Below are 23,964 nucleotides of genomic sequence, written 5' to 3' on the forward strand. Positions count from 1 at the left end.
CTCCTTTCAAGCCGACCAAATTTACAGTAACTAGTTACTGAACTACAGTCATTTTTACAGACCAAAGTTTTCAGATTGAGCACAGTCGGATCAATTGTGGCGTTTATATGAATCCTTTTCAATCCGACTGAGCCATGAATCTGATTACTAACGGATCATTTGGTTGCATGTAAACGTAGCTATTTTGACTCAACAGGGTTTGATTGTATTGAAAAGAGAGGACTAGACAGAGGATGAAATTAGTCTAAACTTTTAAACGTGTGCACAAATATCTATCAAACTGTTGCAACTGTATCTTGCCGTTCATTAGTAGTTATACGTGTTGTCTGTGCAAGATCATTTTGTGTTTGAATCGGAACATCTTCCTTTGGTTGTCGGCACAAATTACAATACATTTACACAAAAGATAACTCTATTCACAAATGTGCCACTATTTGTATAAATCATTGCACATTCATTTCATTTTGACCTTCACAGACAAAAGTTGCAAGGAATAATGTATTGGTTTGTGGTAAGATACATTTGTAACATTTTTTAAACTGATGGAAAATTGTACACGCATTCATAAATGATGTCAAGACTAATTTCTTTACAAATTAATCAGAGCCAATGCTGTGAGATTTATCTATTTTAGATGTTGATCAGTGTTATTGTGCGTGCGCACACACACACACACACACACACACACACACAGTATTACAGATCATGCACTGCAAAAAATGCTTTTTCTTACTTTGTATTTTTGTCTTGTTTCCAGTCCAAATATAAATAAAAAAATTCGTAAATCAAGATGCATTTGTTGCAGGAAGATATTATGTCTTGTTTTCTGGGGAAACAAATCAAAATTAAATGAGTTTTTGCTTAAAACAAGCAAAATTATCTGTCCATGGGGTAAGAAAAATAATCTTGTTTCTGTTTGAATATTACGATTATTTTTCTTACCCCATAGACACATAATTTTGCTTGTTTTAAGCAAAAACTCACTTAATTTTGATTAATTCCCCCGGAAAACAAGACATAATATCTTATCTAATTTTACTTATCTAGTAAATGCATCTTGATTTAAGAATTTTTTGATATTTGGACTGGAAACCAGACAAAAATACTAAGTAAGAAAAAATGTTTTTGCAGTGTGACCACCGGAGAGGCTTGCATAGCTAAAGGTAACCTGCTCTTATCAAGGTGGAAATGCACAAGCTTGCATACTATGATACAGGTGAGAGTAAACATACCTGACGGTAAACAAACTTGAGTTTATTTCAAGAGCTTAGTGTAACACTCTACGTCAGCTGATATACATTTTCATTCTATTTACTAATGCACATCCAAATCATTACAATGACTTCACAATTTTATCCACACGCATTTCTCTCTCTCACACAGTTCTTTCGAAGCGCTTTCAAAAACAAAACATTTGAACAGAAAGAATGTGGAAACTCACTGGAATGAAAACAAATTAAAAAAACAATGATTCAAAAGTACAATGTCTCTGTCTTTTCATGTCCACCCTTTTCTTCAACCATCTGGGTGTCCGTCTGCCGGTTCCACTGCTTCGGCATGTTTGAGCTGAAAATCAAAGCGAAAATGTGAGTTCATCCACACAACCAGCACAAGAGGTATAGCAACTTGAAACCCACCTTACTTCTATAAATGTGATGTAGGAAAAATGGCTATTAAAATGTGTTTCACTTGGGAAAGTCATTTCTGAGGTAGAGCAAACTGTATATTATTAGGGGTGTAATGATTCAGATTAATCACGATTTTAGGGTCACAAGTTTCGGTACGGTTCGGTATATGCTATGTAAAAAAAGACGACTGTCAAATAAAAATAAAGAAAATAAAGAACAAATATTCAAAACTACAAGCAATAGCACGAATTATTACAATAGAGCAAAGACACTAATAAAATAAACAGTGCTTTTCAGGTATCTAACAGTAGTTTTCAGGTATAGAACCTGAATAAAGTGATCAAATGTAAAACAAGATTGCATATAATCTTCAGTGTATAAAAGATTTATCATTATTAAAGTTACAAAAGCTATTCAGTCAAGAGCAGTGAGTGATTTCCCTGTTTTTTGTCATTTGATTAACATTAAAAACACAAACAGCCGGAATATTAGGCTGCAGTCACTTTAAGACATAATGCACTGATCCAATACACTGATACTGTTCATATGCCTCGTCTTTCTCGACTGTTTACCTCCACTTGAGACATAACCAACTATGTCTGCTATAGGATACTCACCAAGACGTGTGAATTTGTCCGTTTAAGCGCAAGACTTGAAAGAGAACTCAATTTAAAACACAGACAGCAACGTGTGCTGTTCAGGTCTCGCCTATCAACACCTGAGAGATGACGGCGTAAATGACTGGTCATATTAAAGCAAACGGCACTTGCATTGAACAAAGTTTAGGGGAAGCCAGAATGTTTTACGCGTTATTTTCAACAAACCATATTAGGGCTGCACAATATATCGAAATTATTGAAATATCCCAAATGTATATACCGCGATATGCATATCGCAACGGCTTGCAATAACTGGGGTCATGAACAAAAGACGAAGAGAATATCACTCACTGCTCTCGGCTGAATAACTTTTGTAGCTTTAATAAAAATCAGTATATATTTAATTCATACAGTGAAAACTAAGCAGTGTTTTATTTTTACATTTGATTATTCATTTTCTGTTGTTAAATAAACCTAATGTAGGATAACCTGAAACCCTGAGGTTTACGCTGATGTTAAAATAACACTTCTTACGCTACAGTAAAACACTGATGTTCACTTTCAGAAGCTGTAGGGATGTTTTCTTGTCACAAAAAGAATGTGAAACATGTAGGTTCTATATTTTTTAATATATTTTTAAGATGATTTAAGTTTTTTTACACACTTAAAGCATTATCGTATCACATTTTTCTTCAATATTGTGCAGCCCTAAACCATATTATAGATGTGTATGCGTCGTCAGTTTTATTTTTTTACAGAGAACCGGTACACCCTTAATATATATACCCCATATACAGTATATACTCCATATATATATATCCCAAATATATACACACATGCATGCATGCATAATTATATGTCAAATCGATATTCTGATCATGAAAAACGCCTTATATTTAGAAGTGCATAATTATTAAGCAGGTTTTATTTTACAGGTAAAATGGGTCAAAAAGAGAGATTTAACTCGCACTGAAAAGTCAAAAATTATTGAATGCCCATGAGGAGGATGCAAAACTATAAAAATTGCAAAAAAAAAAGGTGTGACCATTGGATAAGAAATGCTCACTGGAGCAGCAGAGTCACAAAAAACAGCTGGAGAAGAAAAGACCTTTCACAGCCCGTTTTATAATCTCTATTGTAACTCTATTACAGGCACCTTGAAGTTGTTGTGATGCTCCAGGCTGCGGCAGTGCTCGGATTTTGCTTTGCTCTCATCGGTGTAGAATATGTTACACAGCTTGCAGAAGAAACCAGTCACTGGGATGACGTAGTTCACACCTGAAATAAGGCGGAGAAGTGTTCAGGATTTACAGTTTTCCCTCAATTGCTTACACACTAAATCGCAATCCGTTGACAAAAACATTTTAAACCATTAGAAAGACTAAACTATAAATACACTATGTTTTAAATGAAGATCCAGAGGTTATAATAAGGTACTGATGAAGTCTATTACAAGCAAGTGTGTGATGGACTTACCCACAATGTGGTCAGGTTGATCAGGGCTCAAAGGGGTTTTGTCCTGTTGATCAACCTCTTCCGAACCTTTTCCTTCACAAACTGAATCCCCACCAGCACCTTCACAATCCGGTAAAGAACTCTGCTGGATCTGCAAACACGTAATTTCTCTTTTTAACCAGTATTGATACCATATAAGCCTGACACTTGGCTGCTTTTCCTTTCCTTTCAATTCGTTTGAAAAAGTAAATCAAAAGTTTAGTTCTGCATGTATGCATGACACTTTAGATCAGAACTTTTATGAGAAGCCAAAGGGAAATGATCAAATGGGTGGACAATCAATCAGTCAATCAAATCAATCAATCAATCCAAATTTTCTAAGAGAATAGATTGTCAAATGTGTCCAACATGTGTGATGTTCACCTCCTTTGCGTCACTCTTGATTTCCTGGTCATTTCCTGTTCTTTCAGAGTTTGGTTTAATTAGTTTTTCCTCCTTTTTTAACTCTTTCTCCTCAGTTTCTTGTGCTAAAGTGTATCTCCTGTAATAATAGAGCAAACAAAATGAAGACAGAAAATTATTTCTGTTACTTTCACAATGGTTGTCACAAGTTACATGAAACATGGTATATTTTCCCCCACTTATCTGACCTTTGCTGTTGTCTAACTACGGATGCCACTTTGTAAGTCACTTAATGTCAGTGCCTTTTACTAAAAAAAAAAACAGCACAAGCAAACAACATTTCAAACTAAGGGTGTGTTCACACTTGGCATGTTCGGTTGGATTAAAACGAACCCTGGTGCGATTGCTCTGTTAGTGCGCTTCATCTGAATAAGTGTGAACGCTGCCATCTGGACCCTGGTGCCCCAAACAAGCGGACCGAGACACTGAAAAGATGAGTCTTGTCCACTTTCAAACCAACTCTGGTGCGGTTCTAATGAAATATGAACACAACACGGACCAAAGACATGTAAATGAACCAAAAACAGGACATGATGTCACAAGATGCGACCCTAAAAAGGACAGAATGCTCAAGCATGCCTGTTTTTTCTCGTCACAGTCGGGGTGTTGCCGGAGGGATTCCTGCCGCTGTTTTGACTCCTTTATAAATTTTATGAGCTCTTCACGAGTTCTCAGCTGGTCAAAACACCATCATAGTTTCGGCTACACACATACGAGCGCATTTACCCAAGGACACAGCATTGTTATGGATGTTCTGTAAGTTCCTCTCGAAATATACAAAATAAAAGCAGGTTGTGAACATATCCCTCCCTATGCCTTCAGATTCGGTGTTAAAATGCCAATGTGAACGCTAAGTGGACCAGGACTTAATTTTTTTTTAAAGTCCAGACCAAATGAACTAAGAAAACCCAACTACAGGGGCCGGTTTCACAAAGATAGACTTTGACTATGGCTTAGATATAGTAGATAGTCACACTTCAGATTGACATCTAAATCAGACCGTTGCACAAAGCACTTAAGACTCTGACTATCTTAAGTAGGACTACACTGCAATGCATTCTGGGTCAAATAAGACACTTTTCAAAACAAAAAACATGGCGGATCGAGTAAGCACATTCAACCGCTCAGTGCAGTTTACCCCAGCGGAAAATATGTGTTTGTCGGAGGAGTGTAACAGTTACAAGGACATTTTACTTGGGAAATTTAGCGGAGAATGTAGTAACAAGAAGAAATGTTTAAATTATGAGCCATTTTCCCTTTTCTTTTGGCTGTTTGTAATGTAACTGATTGTTACTGCTGGTTGCCAAGGTAACAGAGTCTTAGACCTAAGTTAGCCTGGGGGGAAGGTGTCTAATTTTTTTGGTCTAAATTAAGTCGGTCTTTATTTTTGTGAAACAGTCTAACTTGCATTAGACTAGTCTATGAGCACATTTTAGACTTGTCTAACACTATAGACCGGTCTAAAATAGCTTTGTGAAACCGGCCCCAGGTGTGAACACACCCTAAATGTACCAAAAAAAGTATTTTGTAAAAAAAAATATTTATATATATCTAGACATGTAATGTGCTGAACTATAGAAAAGTGGTATTTATGAAGAAAGCATGATTTCTTTGCAGATTCCACTTGCTCTGATATTTTGATATCTATTGCAACAATAACATTTTAAAGTGTGCTCAAATATTGAGGCCAACTGTACATTCCTGCTCATGCCTGTACTAGTCCATTCTACTGCAAATACAAGGATGAAAATGTATTGTCATTTGTGCATCCACTTTATTCAGCGACGGTTACTGAGAACATGATTTCAGATTTGCATTGAAATGACTGAGACACATTCACCTACCAACGAATCAGAGAGTCTCCTTTCCTGCTCATGGCTATCTTCAGTACAGACCCCCAAAATTTGCAAGGCCGCCGACTGTACTGCGCAACCATTAGTTCAGCTGCCTTGACACTGTCCAATTGCATGTAACACTGAGAAGGAACAAGAAAGAGGCGGCTCAGGAAAAATAAATCGCAATGTCTTAAAAAAAAAAAAACTACTCTATGCTGATCATCATAGATTGTGATGAGGGGAAAATGTGTGTATACGTACCGTTGCTTGAGAGTAGGATAGAGAGTAGGCAGTCAGTTTTCCAAATGGCTTAACCAGATTTAAAAGGGATTCCTTTGTGTATTTATGCTGAAATCTCTGGTTGGGAAGACCGCTGATGAAAATGGATCTCCCACTAGGGCTCTAAAAGGGGAATGAGGGATTAAGAAACCACAACAATCATTTTAGTTGAATTCAGTGCTGCAGGGATGACATATTTGTTGGCCAAAACCTGGAAACGTGATTTCCAAGTCACAAAGTCAATGAGTTTATGTTTCTGGGGTTAAATGCCTGGATTATGGTCAGTGGTGAACACAAGCTCAAGACACTTTCACATTTTATTCTACGGCATAATCAGTAAAACTCCCTTGTGATTTTTTTAAAGCTTTTACGTGTCTTGAAAAAGGCGGTTGCTAACAAGTGTCTAAATGGGACTCCAGAGATTGTCGGGACATTAAACATCGTCGCACTGACCAGATAAACTCATCTACTCACTAGTCGCGTTCACAGCCTCGTTGTGTTTATAATCACGCTTTTGCAAACTAAATGCTGGTGACGTTGAAGTCATGTGACCGTGGCGTAGTTTGTTTATAGCCTATATTTAGCTTTCGACTTCCGCCAATTATATTTACACTTCAAAATTCATGAACGTTGTGTTCGTTTATAAAGATTATCATGATGGACAAAACGTGTAAGAATCATAAACTTTTGTTAGTCAAATAACTGTTTATCGGCAATAATCCGAAAGCCAACGCAAAAAATCCTATTGGGTTTAGTCGAGGACACCAGAGTGATGCAAAATTCTGGGTTGGCCAACAACAAAAAAACACATCATCACTATTATATAGCACTATTTTGTATCCTGACTGTTTTTTTTACAGTCATTAATATAAGCAAAGGAACAGTTCACAGAATGAATGAAAACGCTGTCATTATTTACTCGCCCTCATGTCATTCCAAGCACTTTAAGTTCACAAAAAATACATGTGCATCAGATTTTAAGGGTAAAGCCATTAGATAAAAAAGCAACAAACAAAATTATGATGGCTCTCTTTTGTCAGATGCAAATTCAAAAAATTAGGCTGTTGTAAATTCAATAAATCTGCTTTTGTTTATATATTCTCTCCTCACCTCAGGAAGTTAACTTCCTTTTCACACAAACGTTCTACTGTATACTCTGCACATACTTTGGATCAGTGCTGCATGTGGCAGATGAATATAGCACTGCCCACAGTTTCCTACAGCCAACATAGAGTGCATTCAGACCCCTTCCTTTTTTACATTTTGTAATGTTGCAGCCTAAAGGGACGGTCAAACTACACTTTTCGTTCCATTCCTACACATACAAACGGCGGAGCCCAGAAACACAAGCAAATGCGAAGAAGTTTCTCTTTCACGCTTTCCAAAGTTCAAGTTTGTTGAACTGTGACCTTTTATTTTCTCCACCTCATTGATTAAAGGAGTGTCATCCGTTGTGTAGCCATCTTGTTCTGAATGTATTTCTCTGACCACCAGCCTGTAACATGCGGTGTAGTGTATTTCACATTAAACAACAACAAAAACACGTTATAATTTTGACCACATTAGTTATTTTTGCGACTCCTGGTACGTGTTTTGCTTCTCTTTGTTTTACTGGCGGGCTGCAGGTTGGATGCAGCAAGCGATTTCTGAGAAACGCTGTTCTGGACTGCATCTATACACTGACTGTTCTTATTTACATCTTTGTATTTATCATACTGTTATCCTCCATTTCTCAATTTTTTGTGAATGTGTATAACTGCAATCTTTAAGTCCCCCTGTAGTCAATAATTGTATCCCTTAAAACTCATCATTGATCACTTAAAATTACATATTTAAACGCCTTTTCCTTGAAAAAAAATATATCTTTAAGCCTTAAAATAGTTGAATGTAACTCTACACCCTTGCCTCATTTAGTATATGAATATATTCTATGAATATGCATTTAGTTCTATGAATATGCAAATTAGCCCCACCTCCACTCACTCACTCCAGCTCAGAGATTCACTCGTTGACCTGATTGGTTACAAGGTAGTTTGTGACGTCAGAAACACCAGCAATTTTAAACTACGTTTTTTAGACTGTCTTTGGTTCACTGCAAATTTAAGGAAAAAATACTCAGCAATGGTGTTGACTTGAATTTGCACATGGTTTGCCTTAAAGCACATTAAAAACACCACATAGACACATAAACAACACTAAAAGCTAGATTTTCAGCACAGGGGGACTTTAACATTCTTGTGTTCTATAGAAAAAATAAATCATATAATTTTTAGAGCACATGAGGGAGAGTAAACAACAAAATTGTTTTTCTCTTTTATTGTAGTGAACCAAGTCTTAAAGGAAGCAGTGACATTACCACTATATTGACTGAAACAATGTGATCATAACACCATACCTCTATTGTTTTCATGGTACGGCACATGGAAATAGACACCGGTCTGCCACACATCCTTGCCTTGTGATCTTTGTAGAACTGCACCATTTCTTGGGCTTTTTCAACTGTTTCCAGTTCAATCATAGCCTACAAGAAAAATGAGTAAAACAGAAATCATATGTGGTAGCATGGTAAATAGACAATAACTATTGAGAGTACTAACAGCTGTTGTGCAAATCACAAGGCCTCTGGCTTTAATTTTATTTCATGTTAGCATTTGCAATTCATTATTTTTTGTAGCTCATTTCCTTATCCTTTGTTTTTAACTTGTAATGTTAAAAAGTGCTTTTTTTTTAATGCAGTACATGTAGAAAGTAACATTTTTAAAATAATTAATCAAGGTTAATAAACATAGAAAGGGAAACTAATGTTTAAATTTTCAACCTTTCCTAAAGTGTTATACAAGTTAGAAAATTCACACACAAACGTTAGGTTTAGTTATGTTCCCACACACTAAGAATAGAGTCCTGTGTACTACTGTCATATTAAAAATAATGAAAACAGTATTGTTCAACATATAATGGTTATTTAATATACTGTGATAATATTATACTTAACTGTAAATACAAAATGTTTCAACCATCCACTGAAAATATACGAATTCCTTGAAAACTTGTTTTGTTCCGTCCAAATAAAGATTGTATTTAAAGGGAAATTAATATTTGTACCCAACCAAACGCAAACACGAAACACTGACCTCTTGATTGAACATGGACAAATTATGTTTCACCATACTGCCAAAGGGTGCGGCCAGACTGCAAAGATCCTTCATCAAGTCGCGTGTTTTCTTCACAGGCCAAACCACCACTACTTTACCATCCTGTGAGCGTGTGCAGAAAAATACACATCGCTATTGCTCAAAACTGTTGAACTGGAAATATGTGACCCTGGACCACAAAACCAGTCACATGGGTAATTTTTTTTTAATTGAGATTGCATCATCTGAAAGCTGAATAAATAAGCTTTCCATTGGTGTATGGTTTGTTAGGATAGGACAAAAACAATCAAAACATTGAGAAATTCTCCTTTAAGGTTGTGCATTTATGTTGGTGATTGTGCAGCATTCACTTCCAAAAATAAATGTTCTATATATTTACGGTAAGAAATTGACAAAATATCTTCATGGAACAAGATCTTTACTTAATATCCTAATGAATTTTGGCATAAAAGAAAAACGATCATTTTGACCCATATGTATTGTTGGCTATTGCCACAAATATACCCGTGCGACTTGTGACCGGTTTTGTGATCCAGGGTCACATTTATACAGTATGTTTATGTTAAAAAACATCCAACAAGTAAAGTTAGTCAAATGAGAGATGTGATGCTTACCTGTGACACAGAGGATTCTGCAATAAATGGGCAAAAGTGTTACTGTCATAGATAAAAAGCACATTGTGGGAGAACTCTAAATATTAAAGAGATCATATCATGAAGAATTTTCCATGATCATTTGAATCAAAAGTTGACATGAAATGAAGTGTCACTATTTGCTAAATGCATGTTGCTACTTTCATTTCATTACGACTTTACTGTAAAAACTCTTTCCAAGTCTAAAAAAGTAATTTATCGAAACTAAGTTGCAAAAACTGTTGGTTCTAAAATGTCTGCTTTTGTGATGTTGAGAATAGCACATTTAATTCTAAGGGTCAAAGAGAGGGTAGAAAATGGCCATGAAAACAAATGATTGGAATTATTGTTTTTGGTGCAATAAACTAACATTTTAAGTTATGATTTGACACCTTTGAGTAATTTAAATAGATATCAGGAGCTGTTTGAATTGTACTTACCTAAAGCTGAATCACCCCCTGCAGTGTTGTCCAGCTCGTCCAATGTAACAAAATCCTCCATGTTCTCTGGAAATTCTGCATCATCCTGGAGAAATAAGACATATAAAAGCACACATAAGTGCTTTTAGTCACACTGCATCAAAATGAATGTTCATGTTGTTCTTGTTTAAGCATATTTTGTTTTTTTCACGTATACTAAAATCTTTCACACCACACATGCATTTGATTTGACACCCATGTTACAGTCACGTCATTCACATCCCCTGTGTGAACAGCACAGCTCTCCATAGCAGAGGTGTAGCTGCAAGTAGAGTTTCATGCCAAACCAATTTATGCTACACATAAATAGCACAGCAAAAAATACAGATAAAATGTACTTTTTCAACATATTAATCAACACAATCTTTTATGAATCAATCAAAATACTGGAAATATTTGGCGTGAGAGGAATGTCAGGGTTGATGCAGGTACGCAAACAGCACTTTTCTATTCAGTAAATCCGACCGAATCCAGATAAATTGAAGTACTTTTTTTAGTAAGTGTCAGTGTGAAACTTCTACTCCAAAAAACATAGGTGAAGAATTGTGAAGACAAGTTACACATTACAGTCATTATTTACAGTATTCCTCAGGTGCACAACATTTTTAATTTTCTTAAAGGTGCACTGTGCACTTTTTGTCCCATTTAGTCTTTATACTGACACATAGTGGCCTGTATGTAGTTTCTTAAAGGAGAACTCCGGTGAATTTTTAAGTTAATCTTGATCGTTTTACCTTTGTGAGTACTGTCTATATAAAAAAAAAAAACGAACCGGATCGGTGGTTGCAACGCGGAGCTGTTACAGTTAATGCCCAGAGCTCCCATTCAGCTAAAACGGCAGTTCTGGGGGCATAAACCTAAAGAGTGTCTTTGTGCCTCTTAACAGGCACAAAATGCAATTAAAATGTCTGTCCAACATGAACAGGGCCCTTACATGACAACAAGATGCGTTTAGCAACTTAGCCATTGTTTAAACTCACCTAAATAGTGTTTTAGACAGCTAGCTGTAGTCTCGCGCTGAAGTCCCGTGGGAACTCAGTTGTAGCCAGACGCTAATTTGCACTGCTCTCGGTGGATTGTGTTGGTCATGTGTTGGGCTGCGTCTGTGTTCTTAAATTTGCGTGTCATCAGTAAATCTCATCAGTAATCAGTAAATTAGTAAATCTGTCTCTAAGAGAGCAAACATGCATTTTACAGTACCGTTCATGTTTGGGGCAAGGCTTCATTTATTGGATGACAAATACATTAAAACTAATATTAATAAATGTTTTCAATCGGAATACATTTTAAATCAAATTGCAAAGCTGAATTTTCGCCATCATTTCTGAGATCATCATTGGGGAACCGTGCTTATACTTACTTGTAGCTATTTTAATAGCATATTTTAATACGCAAATTTCATGTGGTACAGTGTCAAACTAACCTGTTCGTCTTGATTCTGCTGTGAATCTCTGTCTCTGTTCTCCTCGTCAGCAGTGGTAGCCCCCTCCTCTTCCAACCTTTCCTCCTCTCCCTTTTTTTCCTCCTCCTCGGTGTTAACCGCAGTGTCATCTGTCCCCTCATCAAGCAGCCCAGATTCATCCTCCAGCTGAATTCCCTCCTCATTATCGAGCACCTTGTCTTCACTTTCAATTAACTGGTTTTCTTTCTCTGTGGCTTCCTGGTTAGAGCTGTCGCTTTTGTCCTTGTTGCTAGACGTGGACTCGTCTCGTTGTCTGCTGTATTTGCTTGAGTCTAATTTTCTGGACGGAGGCTCAGTACTGTTTTCTCTGAGAGAGAAAAAGAAAAAAAAAAGGTTTTCAATTAAGGACATTTTTAAAATAAGCTCTACAGACTCTGTGATTATCACAGCTGTGGAGGCATGATTCACTTATTTTCCTAAATTTCCCACAACATACATCACCTGAAATAAATCTACTAGGTCGCCACATTTTGTTTCATGTGAAACTCATATACAGGTTTAGGTATGAATATGAATCATGCATGAATAATAATTATTTTATTAATTCTTGTTTACAGTAAGGTACTTACAATGAGTCACTGCAACATAATTAAATGTTAAAATACAGTTTTAAAAGTGTGCCCACAGGACCTAAACATTAAACAGTCAAATATTTGCACAAACTGAATGCATGTTTATGAATGCATATAAAACCTTTTGCTCTGAAGGTTTATGCTTAGGTGCTTACACTATCTTTACAAAATATATATTTTATTTTAAGATTTGGTGAGTGATAACTAGCATGCTATAAATAACATTTATAAATGAAAATCAAAATGTTTTTTTTCATTTAATTAGGTATTTCATTATTTAACTGAATGAGAATTGTATTAAGAATTGTACTAATTTCTTTATTAAAAACACTGGTTAAATTAAAAAAATATATTTTGCTTCTGAAAATGAAAATTTAGGACAGTATGTTAATTTTGAAATGTTAAGTTTTTAAGTTTTTAATGCAACTACATTTAGACATTTTTTGACATTTGATTTAAAGGAAAAGTTTGTGTTATAAATGCATTATAGATTTAAAGTAACTTGTCTACTAAACAACTATGTATCATGATTTTAGTGTTGGTCAAAGAGCTCATTTTTATTTTAAATAAAAATAAGTGAAGAGTTCCTTTGTAGGAAGTAATGGACTTTAATCAGAGTAAAAGCTATATGTTTGTTTGTTTGTTTATAGTTAAACGCCATGCCAGCTACCCCGTCTATGTTCATGACATGAAATAAAAAGCTATATATAATTTGATGTGGATGAAATTAAGGCTGTGAAGGACAGACAGAGGTGCCGTTATGGGGGTGCAGACTCAGAGTACGCCAAACATTAGGGCCCATTAGGATGCTCATGAGTTTGCAATTTGTTATTTATTTATTTGTATCTTATATACACAAACACATTTAACTAGAGTGTAATAAAAAAAACAAAAGTAAATTACAGAACGTGATAAAAGAATGTGAACTCTCTCTCCCCTGTCACTTCAAATACAGCACGCTTGGTGTTAATGACGCAAATAAAAACATAATGGATAGAGAGACAGTCTTGTCAAAACTAAAACCATAAAGCTAAAAGGTAACAACGAAGACCATGTCCTTTTTTGCTCTCCTGGCCATGAGATTTGTCTAGATACGGTCTAAATTGCAGCTGTGCAGAGATAAGGTTTTTCGTTTGTGCGTTTAGAAGCTTATTGTGGTGATCAGTCACTTTGATATATATTTGATATTTCTTTATTTTTCCTTTCTGGAATGTAATGTCTTCTTGAAATTAGGAAGGAAAATTGTGGCTCGGGATATCAGAAGTCTCTTACCGCAGGCTGGTGATGTGGGACATGGCTACTTTGACACTTTTGCCTTGAATCCTCAGTGGGTTACTGTAGTAATACTTCACCATGATGTCGGCATCACGCCAGTCAACCATCTCTATCAAAGCCTGAACACACAAACACACAACAACAAAAAAGAACAACCGTGATGAGTTTGTATAAAGGCTGACAAAATGAGCACATGAAATCAATTAAATCAAATTAATTGACTCAATATGAGAGTATAATCTATCTGTGAAGGGTCAATATATATGCAAATATATATCTCACAGAGATCTCAACGTTCATCACAGGTCAGTTTCTTAAGTTTCAATCCATCAGCTGACATCATCACAAGTTCTTCAAGATGGTAACCTTACCTTACAATCTGTGAACTTTGACTGCCACACCTCCCCAAACATGCCTGCAAGCTCTAGTACTTCATCCTCAATGCCCTCGCCAGGAGGCAAACGCGAAAAACAAACCACAGAAGGTGCATTCGAACGTTTTGTTCGTTTTTGTGAAGGCTCGTCAAACTTGGGTGGTGACTGAAAATCAGAAATATGTATAGAAAATCCATGATAAATGGACAGAATGTTAAACATTGTGAAACTAAGCATATAGGATGTGATTTGTGGGCTTCCTACTCACATGAATGCCTTCCACTGTTGGTGATAAGTAGAGGATGACTCGGTTCTCCTTGATGAAGGCTGGTTTCAACTTGAAGTGACTGACCATACTCTGAGCTTCCTTGTGAGAACTAAACTCCAAAAAACCCTGTTAACCAGCAAACAATATTATTGCAGACCTGTATTCACATGTGCGTTTGAGAGGGACTGATTTCTGGAACACAACATGCAGATTTGGAACAATATGACAATATCAACATTTTGATAAACTAACCTTTAAAGCGCAACTCTTGCCAAAATGCAACCTAGGGTCTTTTTGTTAATCTACCCGAGGCGAACATTTGTTTAAAAGCATAAATAGAACGGAAACGCCACTTTTAAGTTTTGACTGTATTTTCATTTTCGGTTAAAAAAAGGAGCTATCCATCTTTACTCTCCTCCCTGAGTCGTTCCATTCGGAGATCGACTATTTTTGACTGTCAAAATGCCGGTGGACACAGCAACAGTGAGTTGTTCAAAATCTTTCTTTTTAGCAAACTCTGTGTACACAAACAATGTTCTCAATGCTCAATTCTCAATGTGTCGAGCCTTCTTAGTGTTTTAAAAATAGTGATTTTGATGCTATCATTGTAGTGCCCCAAGTACTCCCATTCAAAAGGCAATTTGACCGAAAAACGAAAATACGGTCAAACTTAAAAGTGGCGTTTCCACGAAAGTTTGCCTCGGGTAGAATAACAAAAAGACCCTAGGTTGCATTTTGGCGAGAGTTTCCCTTTAAAAAGGTCTGAAACCCTACACTAAATTTTAACAGAGTTATGGGTTTTGAACATTTTAGAGGAAAATGTTACCATATGTTAGTTTTAAGTGTAAGAAAAAAACACAGTAGTCAACATTTGAAGTGGATCAAAACCTTTCATCAAAGTTATACATGAATTTTGAACAATACCCGTGCTCATCTTAGGACAACTTTGAAGAACTTTTTTTGATCCACATTTCTTGCGTTTTTTTCATCTTCCGGGTTTAAATTAGTCTGTGTCAACATCACAGATGTGACATTTTCTTGTACTGTAGTACATCGATGACAATGAACTTGCTTTGTAAGTTTGAGTTTCTGCATCGCATAAGTTCTCTTCAATAGACTCTTGGACTCTTCGACACCAACGTGATTCATCAATACTGAGAGTTACAGGTCTTTATGGCCCTTTAACTGATGAAATGGCTTATAAAAATTCAGCAAAATATGCCTCAAAAGTTATTAAAGATGAAAAAGCGTGTTCATATAGCATTCACGGGATATGTACGTATGTATTTGTGTAATTTTACGGTCAACTTACAAAACCATGTATAATATATGTAGTATATTGTGTTGCGTGTAATAGTAAATTTCAGCGTGCATTTGTGGGAAGCTTTGATGCTTTGAACTCAATGAGAGCAAAATTCAACTGTTTGAATACGAAGCCAAGTGCTAAAAGAAAAATCACTAATAAAATTGTGTTAAAAAAATAAAGATTATAGAAAGAGTTAAGACCCGTTCACACAACGAACAATAATATATAAAGAAGATCGATTAGCGTCCACACCAAATGAATGTTGTTTATTCTAAACGCATGCTGCAGTTTTGTTGTTTGTTGCTTTATTAAATGCTCAAGCTCTTTAAAGCAGGATGGATTCTGATTGGCTGTCAATGTTTTTATTGTTCATCAACTGGAAAAAATCGTTCTGAAAGTGATTCCAACGATATCGTTTCTCTGTGCTGTTATCATTATAGGTGTGGTGTGGATGATTTTTAGAACTTTATTGTTATAGTTATCATCCTTGGTGTGAACAGGCCTTCATAATATTACAGGACACAGTAAACATGTCTACTGCTTAATCACAATACGATAAAGCAATAGTGAGGCAAACACTGGCCCGGATCTACCATACGCAGAGAGGGGCCCTCCGTAATGGGAGGGGTTTTTTTAAATATAAAAATATAAAGGTGAATGAAAATACCTTATATTTATAAAGGTATATCTTGAGAACCCGTCGCTCAATATTCCCTAAACTCGAATCGATCGTAGTGCTGGACGAGGCCTTTTGAACGAGCCCAACAACGATATTCAACTCGCCCGGGTCCCCGAGGCCTGCCACTCTTGTGTTCGAGCAAGGGTCCCCGTGAACATTGAGGTAGGGTAGGGGAGGGTAGGGGAGGGGGCCCATGAGCTTCAGTGCCCAGGTGCCTTCGACACCAATTTATTAAGTTTGACACCAAGTTATATGAAATTACTAAATGGTTAATCATTGTGTATGAACCTAAATGTCTTTCTGGTGTGTTATTACCTTTGCTGGGAACACTAGGTGCTTCACAATTGTGCCGAATGGTTTGCCAAGCACCAAAAGCTCCTCCACTGTCACAGCGCCCATAGAAAACTTGGCAACGACCACCCTTGTATTGGGCTGAGGATAATATAGCCACAAGACAAATATTGATTTGACCGCACAAATAATGGAAATTAACATAAAACATTACCACATCAAATAATTTACCTTAGGAGGGTATAGACGGTCTGATGTGGTGGACATGAACTGATCCCCTTAAAGAGAAAAATCAATTTATCATCACATATTTGCTATTATAAATTTTATACAGTACCTATGTAAGTATTAAAGTGAATAACATGTCTTTCATTAAAATTTAAAGACCCCATGAAACGGCTTGATGAGCCTGTTTTCTTTCATGTGATGATGTATTTCCTATTGAAACAAGAAGTTGGGGAGCGAGATACTAAAGAGCTGATACTGATACTTTAAATAAGCCAATAGGTTTTAGCTTATGTCACAATCATGAGAGCATTTTAACAGATATGAAGTAAAAGCCACAAAACCCTTCTCTGGGGTCTTTAATTCTCTTTAATATTTTCCACTTTAAGTGAAGAAACTAGTGCTGTCAATCGATTAAAAAAAATTAACTAGATTAATAATCACACATTTTTTCTGTGATTAATCGTGCTTAAAAACACTAATGTTTTTATACGTTTTTTAAAAATATATTTTATAATGTAATAATTTCACAGTTAATCTCCAAATTAATGTAGAAACAACATTAAGACAGTATTTTTAAATACTTGTTTAATGTCATCTTTTTATGAATGAAAGCCAGTATCACTGATACTAATACAGATACTGATGTCTCGATAAAAAAGATTTTTCCCCTAATTTTAAACATTAATAACAGCCATTCAACATTACAGAGTAATTTAAAGCTATAATTATTTTTTATATTTTTTTTACATTTATTAGACTTCAAAAATAACAACTTTTAATTTAAGTGAACTTACAACAATCCTCACATAAACCCATAATAAATGTCATATTTACCTGTGGCCACACCTGTCGGTAGGAAATATACAGAAATTGAATAAAGTTATCAAACAGAAATTGAATAAAGTTATCAAACCGTCTTCACTGCGTAAATTATAAATTAAATATAGATGTATCCTTATTAAAGCTACAAAAGTCAATTAAAAAAGCTACAAAAGTCTATTCAGTCAAGAGCAGCGAGTAATTTTCCCTGTTACCTTTGTTCTTTGATTAACATTAAAGTCATCATGAAATCATGACTCGGTCCTGGAGGGCCACTGTTCTGCACAGTTTAGCTCCAACCCTGATCAAACACACCTAGCTGTGAGTTTCTAGTGATCCTGAAGACATTGATTAGCTTGCTCAGGTGTGTTTGATCAGGGTTGGAGCTAAACTGTGCAGGACAGTGGCCCTCCAGGACCGAGTTTGAGAAACCCTGACGTAAACACAGTAGATGTAAGTACTGTGTGCATTCTCTCTCTCTCTCTCTCTCTCTCTCTCTCTCTCACGAATAGGATTTATGCTCATCAGTTGGTAACTCAACCTCACAGTGAAAGCCCTGCACAATTAATTCCATATTGCAGCTTATTTATTGTTTGCTGAATATTTGTTTGTTTTTAGTTGTCTATGGACCTAATAATTACTACTGTTGAAATTGTATTGAAAAAAAGCACATCTTTAATAATAATAATGATTATTAAAATTACCAAAAATGAAAAAATGGCACTTTGGTCAAAAAAGGTTCCCGACCGCTGATACAATGTAACGCTACCCAAAGGATGACAGAAAAAACGGATGCTGTGTTAATTGCGTTAAATATTTTTTACGCGTTAAACTGGAAAAAAATGATCGCATCTGCTAACGTGTTAACGTTGACAGCACTAGATGTAACAATTACTAATTCACTTAATACATTTTTTTAAACGTGACGATTTACACACACAAAAAAAACATTATTTTTCTTTGTGGAAGCAACATTATCAAATATAGATACAACATTCCTTACACATGACAGGGTCAGTGCTGTAGGGTCTTTTAGAGGGAAATGAGCGGGAACTTCGTGGAGAGGACTGCGATTCATGTGATTTGTGGCGGAATCCTAATAGATGTTCATTCCATGTCTGAAAGTAAAAAAAAACAAAAAAAAACAGAGCACTTGAAATGATTATGATATGACGGATTATGATTATTTCAAATCAGTTGTAAAACACATTGTCGTCAAAAATAAATACAAATATCAAATCAAATACAAGCTTATATTAATATTATCATGGTTGACTTTGCAAGAGGTGAAAAAAGAATGACCAAAATTGTACATAATGGTAAGAGTATATTTATCCATCTGGTAATGCCCATTTTGCATATTTCAATTATTAATCAATTACTTTTGTATAATAAGATTGATCTCATTTGATTATTTTCTCTTCTTATTTGAACTTGTTGGATGCAAACTCAAAGTTGGAGCTAAAAAATAAAACTTTCTTGAAATTCAGAATAGATAAATCACATCTGAAGCCTTAAAATAGCAATAAACAATAAATCTCAGGGGTGTGAATCGGCAGAGGTCCCCAATACAATATTATTGAGATTTTAAACATTGTGATAACACCTTATGATATAGTGAAATGTATAACTTTTCAACTGCAAAAGTCTGTAAAATTAAAGTCTGTTCATTTCACACCTTCATATCCATCTTCCTCTGTCAGTATTTTCCTTCCTCATATTTTAGACATTTCTTAATAGAAATTACAGTTGTCATATAAAAATGTTTTCACACTCAATTCAATGTATTAGTTTTTACAATAAATATTGTTTTCAGCAGTTTTACAAAGAGCAACCTTACTAATGTCCCAATTAACAAGTCAAAGGTGACAGTATTCAGTTATGAAATGTAGTTATGTGCTGAATCATATTTATATTGTTGCTATAATTGAAAATACATAAATTTGCCATTAACATCATATAACTTGGTCGCTAGATGGCGTTATAGAGTTATTTTTCGCTACGATACTCGCAATCATGAGCAGAAATTCACTCCCTGAAAATATCGATACAATATGCAAACTGTATGGAGTGTAATAAGAAAATCTGTATGGATTTTTAATAATTCTATGAGGGCACAGTAAATAAACTCCACTTTATGTTGTGCCTTAATAGCTTCATTCTTGTCTTGACTTCTCTGGGACACTTTCAGTATTTTCACATTCCTCCACTTCCCAATATTTTAATGTCAGAGTATTTTTATTCAATATATAATAAACAACAGTAGCAGCAGTATTATGAAGCTGTGAGAAGCGTCTGAGAAAGTCTTGTGACCCACTGAGCAGTGACTGTAAAGTCAGGGGATTTACTTCAAACAACAGACGGCTGTGACTGGCCAAAGAAGATATCAAACCATTATTAAGAGGTGTGAAATACACGTCTTTTGCAGGATTCTTGCCTCTGGGAAAGGGCTGACTGTCCTTGGAAAAGATATCAAACTGGTAGGATTCCACAATTAAACAGAAAGATGAGAGGAGTAAGATCTAATTGTGGGAAACCGGTGGGGTGAATATTACAAAAAATGGGCTAAATTCCTTAAGGAGCATTATTTTCTAATCTATTCTGGGTGTTTTTATTTATTTTGCTTCATCGTGGCACTCAAATATGTTAATGAGCACATCACTTTTGCGACTTACCTTTATGGAATTCAGCTTACAATTGCAAAGAGAGCAGTGATGTGGGAAAACCGTTGGGGTGTCGCCGAACTCTGTCTCGGCAGCCACGTGATCCCCACTTTGACTTTCTCGGGATGACTTCCTGTATCTTCCTGTGTCCTCCTTTCTTCCTCCCGCGTACCTCTCGCCCTTCCTATTACCCTCCCCTTTGCCGTGGCTCCCAGAGCGCCTCGCTGAGATGGAAGACAAGGGGCTTTTGCGTCGGTCACTGCTGCATCTCTCGGGTGTATTCAGCTTGTCCTGTGACTTGCCTCTGTGGTCAGTGTCTGTGGTAGATGATGTTTTATGGGCTCTTTTCGCTTTGAGCTGCATAATCAGATAAGGGAGGGTCTCAACGCTGATTTCACTCTCTGGAATCTGAGCAAGCGCATCCACATCTTCTGATGACAGGCCGAGTGCCGCGTACAGGCTCGACGCGCCTACAGGCTCGGCTCCACTTGTGTTTTCACTGGCACCACCATCTAACACATCCATCGTCAAGCCTTTACAGACAGCAGAGGGAGTCAAGCAGTCATCTGAGAATTCACAGTCAGAAATGAAAAGGGAAATCAATGAAGTTTGATTATGGATGATGTAGTAATAAACAACTGTTTCAAAAACTGAGGAAATCAAATGACTGAAATGTAACCAGAGATTTTTTTTATCTGCTTTTTATACACAATAATAGCTAAAAAAAATTCATTATACTTCAACAATACATGACATGGCTGATATTATTATTATATAACATTGAGATTATTCTTAACAACATGGCGAAATAACTTGCAGACAATTAAGAAACTCGAAGGGAAGTGTTGGTGATCAACTCAGTATTGGACAATATTACTTTTCTATTGGTACAATTAGGCTGATACGTTTTACAGCCTAAACTTGGTATTATAACCATACTGACCTTGACATGCAATTAAGAGGGTCCACATGTGAAAAAGAAGTGCACTTAATTTTATTCAATCTGCACTTGAAGTGTACTCAAAATCTTGAGCGTATAACTTTAAAAAAAGAAAACTTGCAGATACGGCAGTTTTATTTTAAAGCACATTTTAAATAATTGTTTTAATAATCTGTTGCCGTTGCTTTAAAGAAGTACACTTATTTTGATCTGTTGACTAAAGCACATGTTAAGTACTTTAAAATACATAAGAATGTACCAAATTGCAACTTAATCATTACACGTGTAATTACAATTATATTTAAATACATGACATTCAAGTTTAAATAAAAAAAATTACTTTGAAGTATACTTTAGTTTACCATAAATGCTTGTCAGTACACTTATAGTAACCATATTGCAAAGACAATAGAAGTAATTATTATGAATGATTATAAAGATGTACTTGAGTGGGTAAAAAAGTTCAGCTAACTGCATTTAATATAAATTTAAACTATAATACAATTACTTTTAATTGCAATTAACATGCAGTTAAGTGTCTGAAAATGTGACAATTAGTTTGCACTTAAATACATATATTTTAAATATGTCTAAATGTATGAGGTGACTCTTCCGCCAGAACTCGACTCGTGTACGGCCATTTCCGGAAGCCAGTGATTATATTTTAAATAGTTATAATTATGAATATTTTTCTTACAAAATCACACCGCTTTGCTTCAGAAGGCCTTTGTTAACCCACTGGAGTCGCATGGACTACTTTTATGATGAATGGATGCGCTTTTTTGGGCTAAAAAAAAAAAAGGTACCATTGACTCCCATTATAAAGCCTGGAAGATATTTTGTTTTAATATAACTCCAATTGTGTTTGTTTGAAAGAAGAAAGTCATAGGCTATACACATTTAGGATGGCCTGAGGGTAAGTAAATTTTGAGATCATTTTTATTTTTGAGTGAACTTACCCTTTAAATTATAGCACTGTACACATATGCTAACATACAATATTTACACATTCACACAAATATTTGAAACCAAATTACTTTCTATTATAAACGATTCAGATGATGGTGGTTAAGAAACTGACACAAGATCGAGACAATGCTTATGTTATGTTAACTACTAGACAACGGTTATAAGTCAATATAGATAAAATCACGGTTTAATTGCACATTTCTAGCTGACTCGACATATCTTATATCTTATGTTCCAATGTAGTTTTTTTTACATGACAAAAAAATCAAAACATGACCGTACCCACCCTCCTCCTGACAACAGTTAGCCTCATAGCTAACCCAAAGCTAAACATGAAGTTTGCCAAAAGCCAAAAGCACAGAAACTAAAAGAGCATCTTCACAACATGATAACATTTGTCAGGTATTCTCTTTTAGATGTAAACACGAGCATTAAAGGTGTCGCCCGCTGATAAATAACTAACGTTACCGGTGGTAACTTCGCGAAATGGCTTGGTTAACTTTGGCACTGTTGGTTTTTTCAACACTTATAACTAATAAACCGACCATAACAGGACATTCTGGAATTGCTCTAACACGAGAAAAGAAAACAAATAGTTTTAATAATTACCAAAATGTCCGTCAAGGAGCGCTCCTTGTTCAATTTGTAAATACTGATAGGATCCCTGGATTTCTTCTTCTGAAATGTGTTGGTCGCAATTCACGCAAATGATGCAAATAGCGCCACCTATCGCTCTGAAGCAAGAGGCGCGTACACGGCAAAAAGATATGGGCACCAGCACCAGTCACCAAAACACGATGGCGATGGAGTTTTATGGAGTAAGTTAAGCTTTATTTTAAAAGCATTTTTCACCTTTATTTCACCTAGTAGTGTTGCTTTTACACTATTTGCATCTTGAAATAAAGGCACCATGGAACCAAAAGGTGTTTTACCATCGATATCAATATAGGGGGTGCTTCTCAGTACCCCATCAGTACCCCATCAGTACAACTGATGCTTCCTCGTGCAAATAGGACAGAGGGAGCATGAGTTTGAGTATAGGTATACAGGTGCATCATGCAAGGACATGTTCCTATCCAAATTCAGAGACTACTGAATTGTCTCTAGCAATAATTTTGATCAAATAATTATTATATATATATACAGTATATATTGTGTATTATTTAACCTTTATTTTACTGAAAAAAGTCTCATTGAGATTAAAGGGTTAGTACACCTAAAAATTATTCTGTCATTATTTACTCACCCTCATGTCATTCCAAACCCGTAAGACTTTCGTTCATCTCCAGAACACAAATGAAGATCTTTTTGATGAAATCTGAGAGCTTTCTGTCCCTCCATTGACAGCTACGCAACTACCACTTTACCGCTTCAAAGAGTTCATAAAGAGATCGTAAAACTATTCCATATGAATTGAGCAGTTTAGTACAAATTTTCTGAAGCGACACAATTGATTTATATGATGAACTGATTTAATTTAGGCTTTTATTCACATATAAATTCTTGTGTTACGCAGCACGTTTGAGCTTCAAAGCAAGTGCCGTTTATGTTCGCTGATCAATGTTTATAACATTTTATAACTTATCTTTTTGAAGTG

The 23,964-nt window shown here is 35.7% G+C and overlaps 1 protein-coding gene across 3 annotated transcripts; it reads right to left on the bottom strand.

Annotated features, from left to right (window-relative positions):
* Positions 1 to 1,233: 1,233 nt before the first annotated feature.
* LOC309499607 (matrin-3) lies at positions 1,234 to 23,130 on the bottom strand. 3 transcript variants are annotated; one of them, XM_082170935.1, is made up of 19 exons: positions 22,977 to 23,117; positions 20,471 to 21,024; positions 18,799 to 18,913; positions 16,980 to 17,026; positions 16,773 to 16,889; positions 14,473 to 14,598; positions 14,202 to 14,369; positions 13,828 to 13,949; positions 11,945 to 12,290; positions 10,483 to 10,567; positions 10,025 to 10,041; positions 9,390 to 9,512; positions 8,654 to 8,779; positions 6,241 to 6,381; positions 5,989 to 6,119; positions 4,106 to 4,223; positions 3,704 to 3,833; positions 3,384 to 3,505; positions 1,234 to 1,566 (listed from the first exon to the last, which is right to left on the bottom strand). In XM_082170935.1, exons 2-19 carry the CDS (start codon positions 20,981 to 20,983, stop codon positions 1,516 to 1,518), a joined length of 2,598 nt encoding a protein of 865 aa, XP_082027061.1. In that variant the 5' UTR covers positions 20,984 to 21,024; positions 22,977 to 23,117; the 3' UTR covers positions 1,234 to 1,515. The 3 variants fall into 3 exon arrangements, with proteins under 3 accessions (XP_082027061.1, XP_082027062.1, XP_082027063.1); XM_082170936.1 differs by having other exon boundaries at positions 18,787 to 18,913; XM_082170937.1 differs by lacking the exons at positions 1,234 to 1,566; positions 3,384 to 3,505; positions 3,704 to 3,833; positions 4,106 to 4,223 and adding an exon at positions 4,478 to 4,616 and having other exon boundaries at positions 18,787 to 18,913; positions 22,977 to 23,130.
* Positions 23,131 to 23,964: the final 834 nt, after the last annotated feature.

Source organism: Leuciscus leuciscus (assembly GCF_965113295.1).
Source record: "Leuciscus leuciscus genome assembly, chromosome: 5".
NCBI classification, from domain to species: Eukaryota; Metazoa; Chordata; class Actinopteri; order Cypriniformes; family Leuciscidae; genus Leuciscus; species Leuciscus leuciscus.

Coding starts and splice junctions, on each gene's coding strand:
- LOC309499607 (XM_082170936.1), bottom strand. CDS start 20,983: ATGGATGTGTTAGATGGTGGTGCCAGTGAAAACACAAGTGGAGCCGAG. Junction 18,914..20,470: donor GTAAGCTGAATTCCATAAAG/GTAAGTCGCAAA, acceptor TTTTACTTTCAG/ACATGGAATGAACATCTATT. Junction 3,506..3,703: donor TCAACCTGACCACATTGTGG/GTAAGTCCATCA, acceptor GCCTTATTTCAG/GTGTGAACTACGTCATCCCA.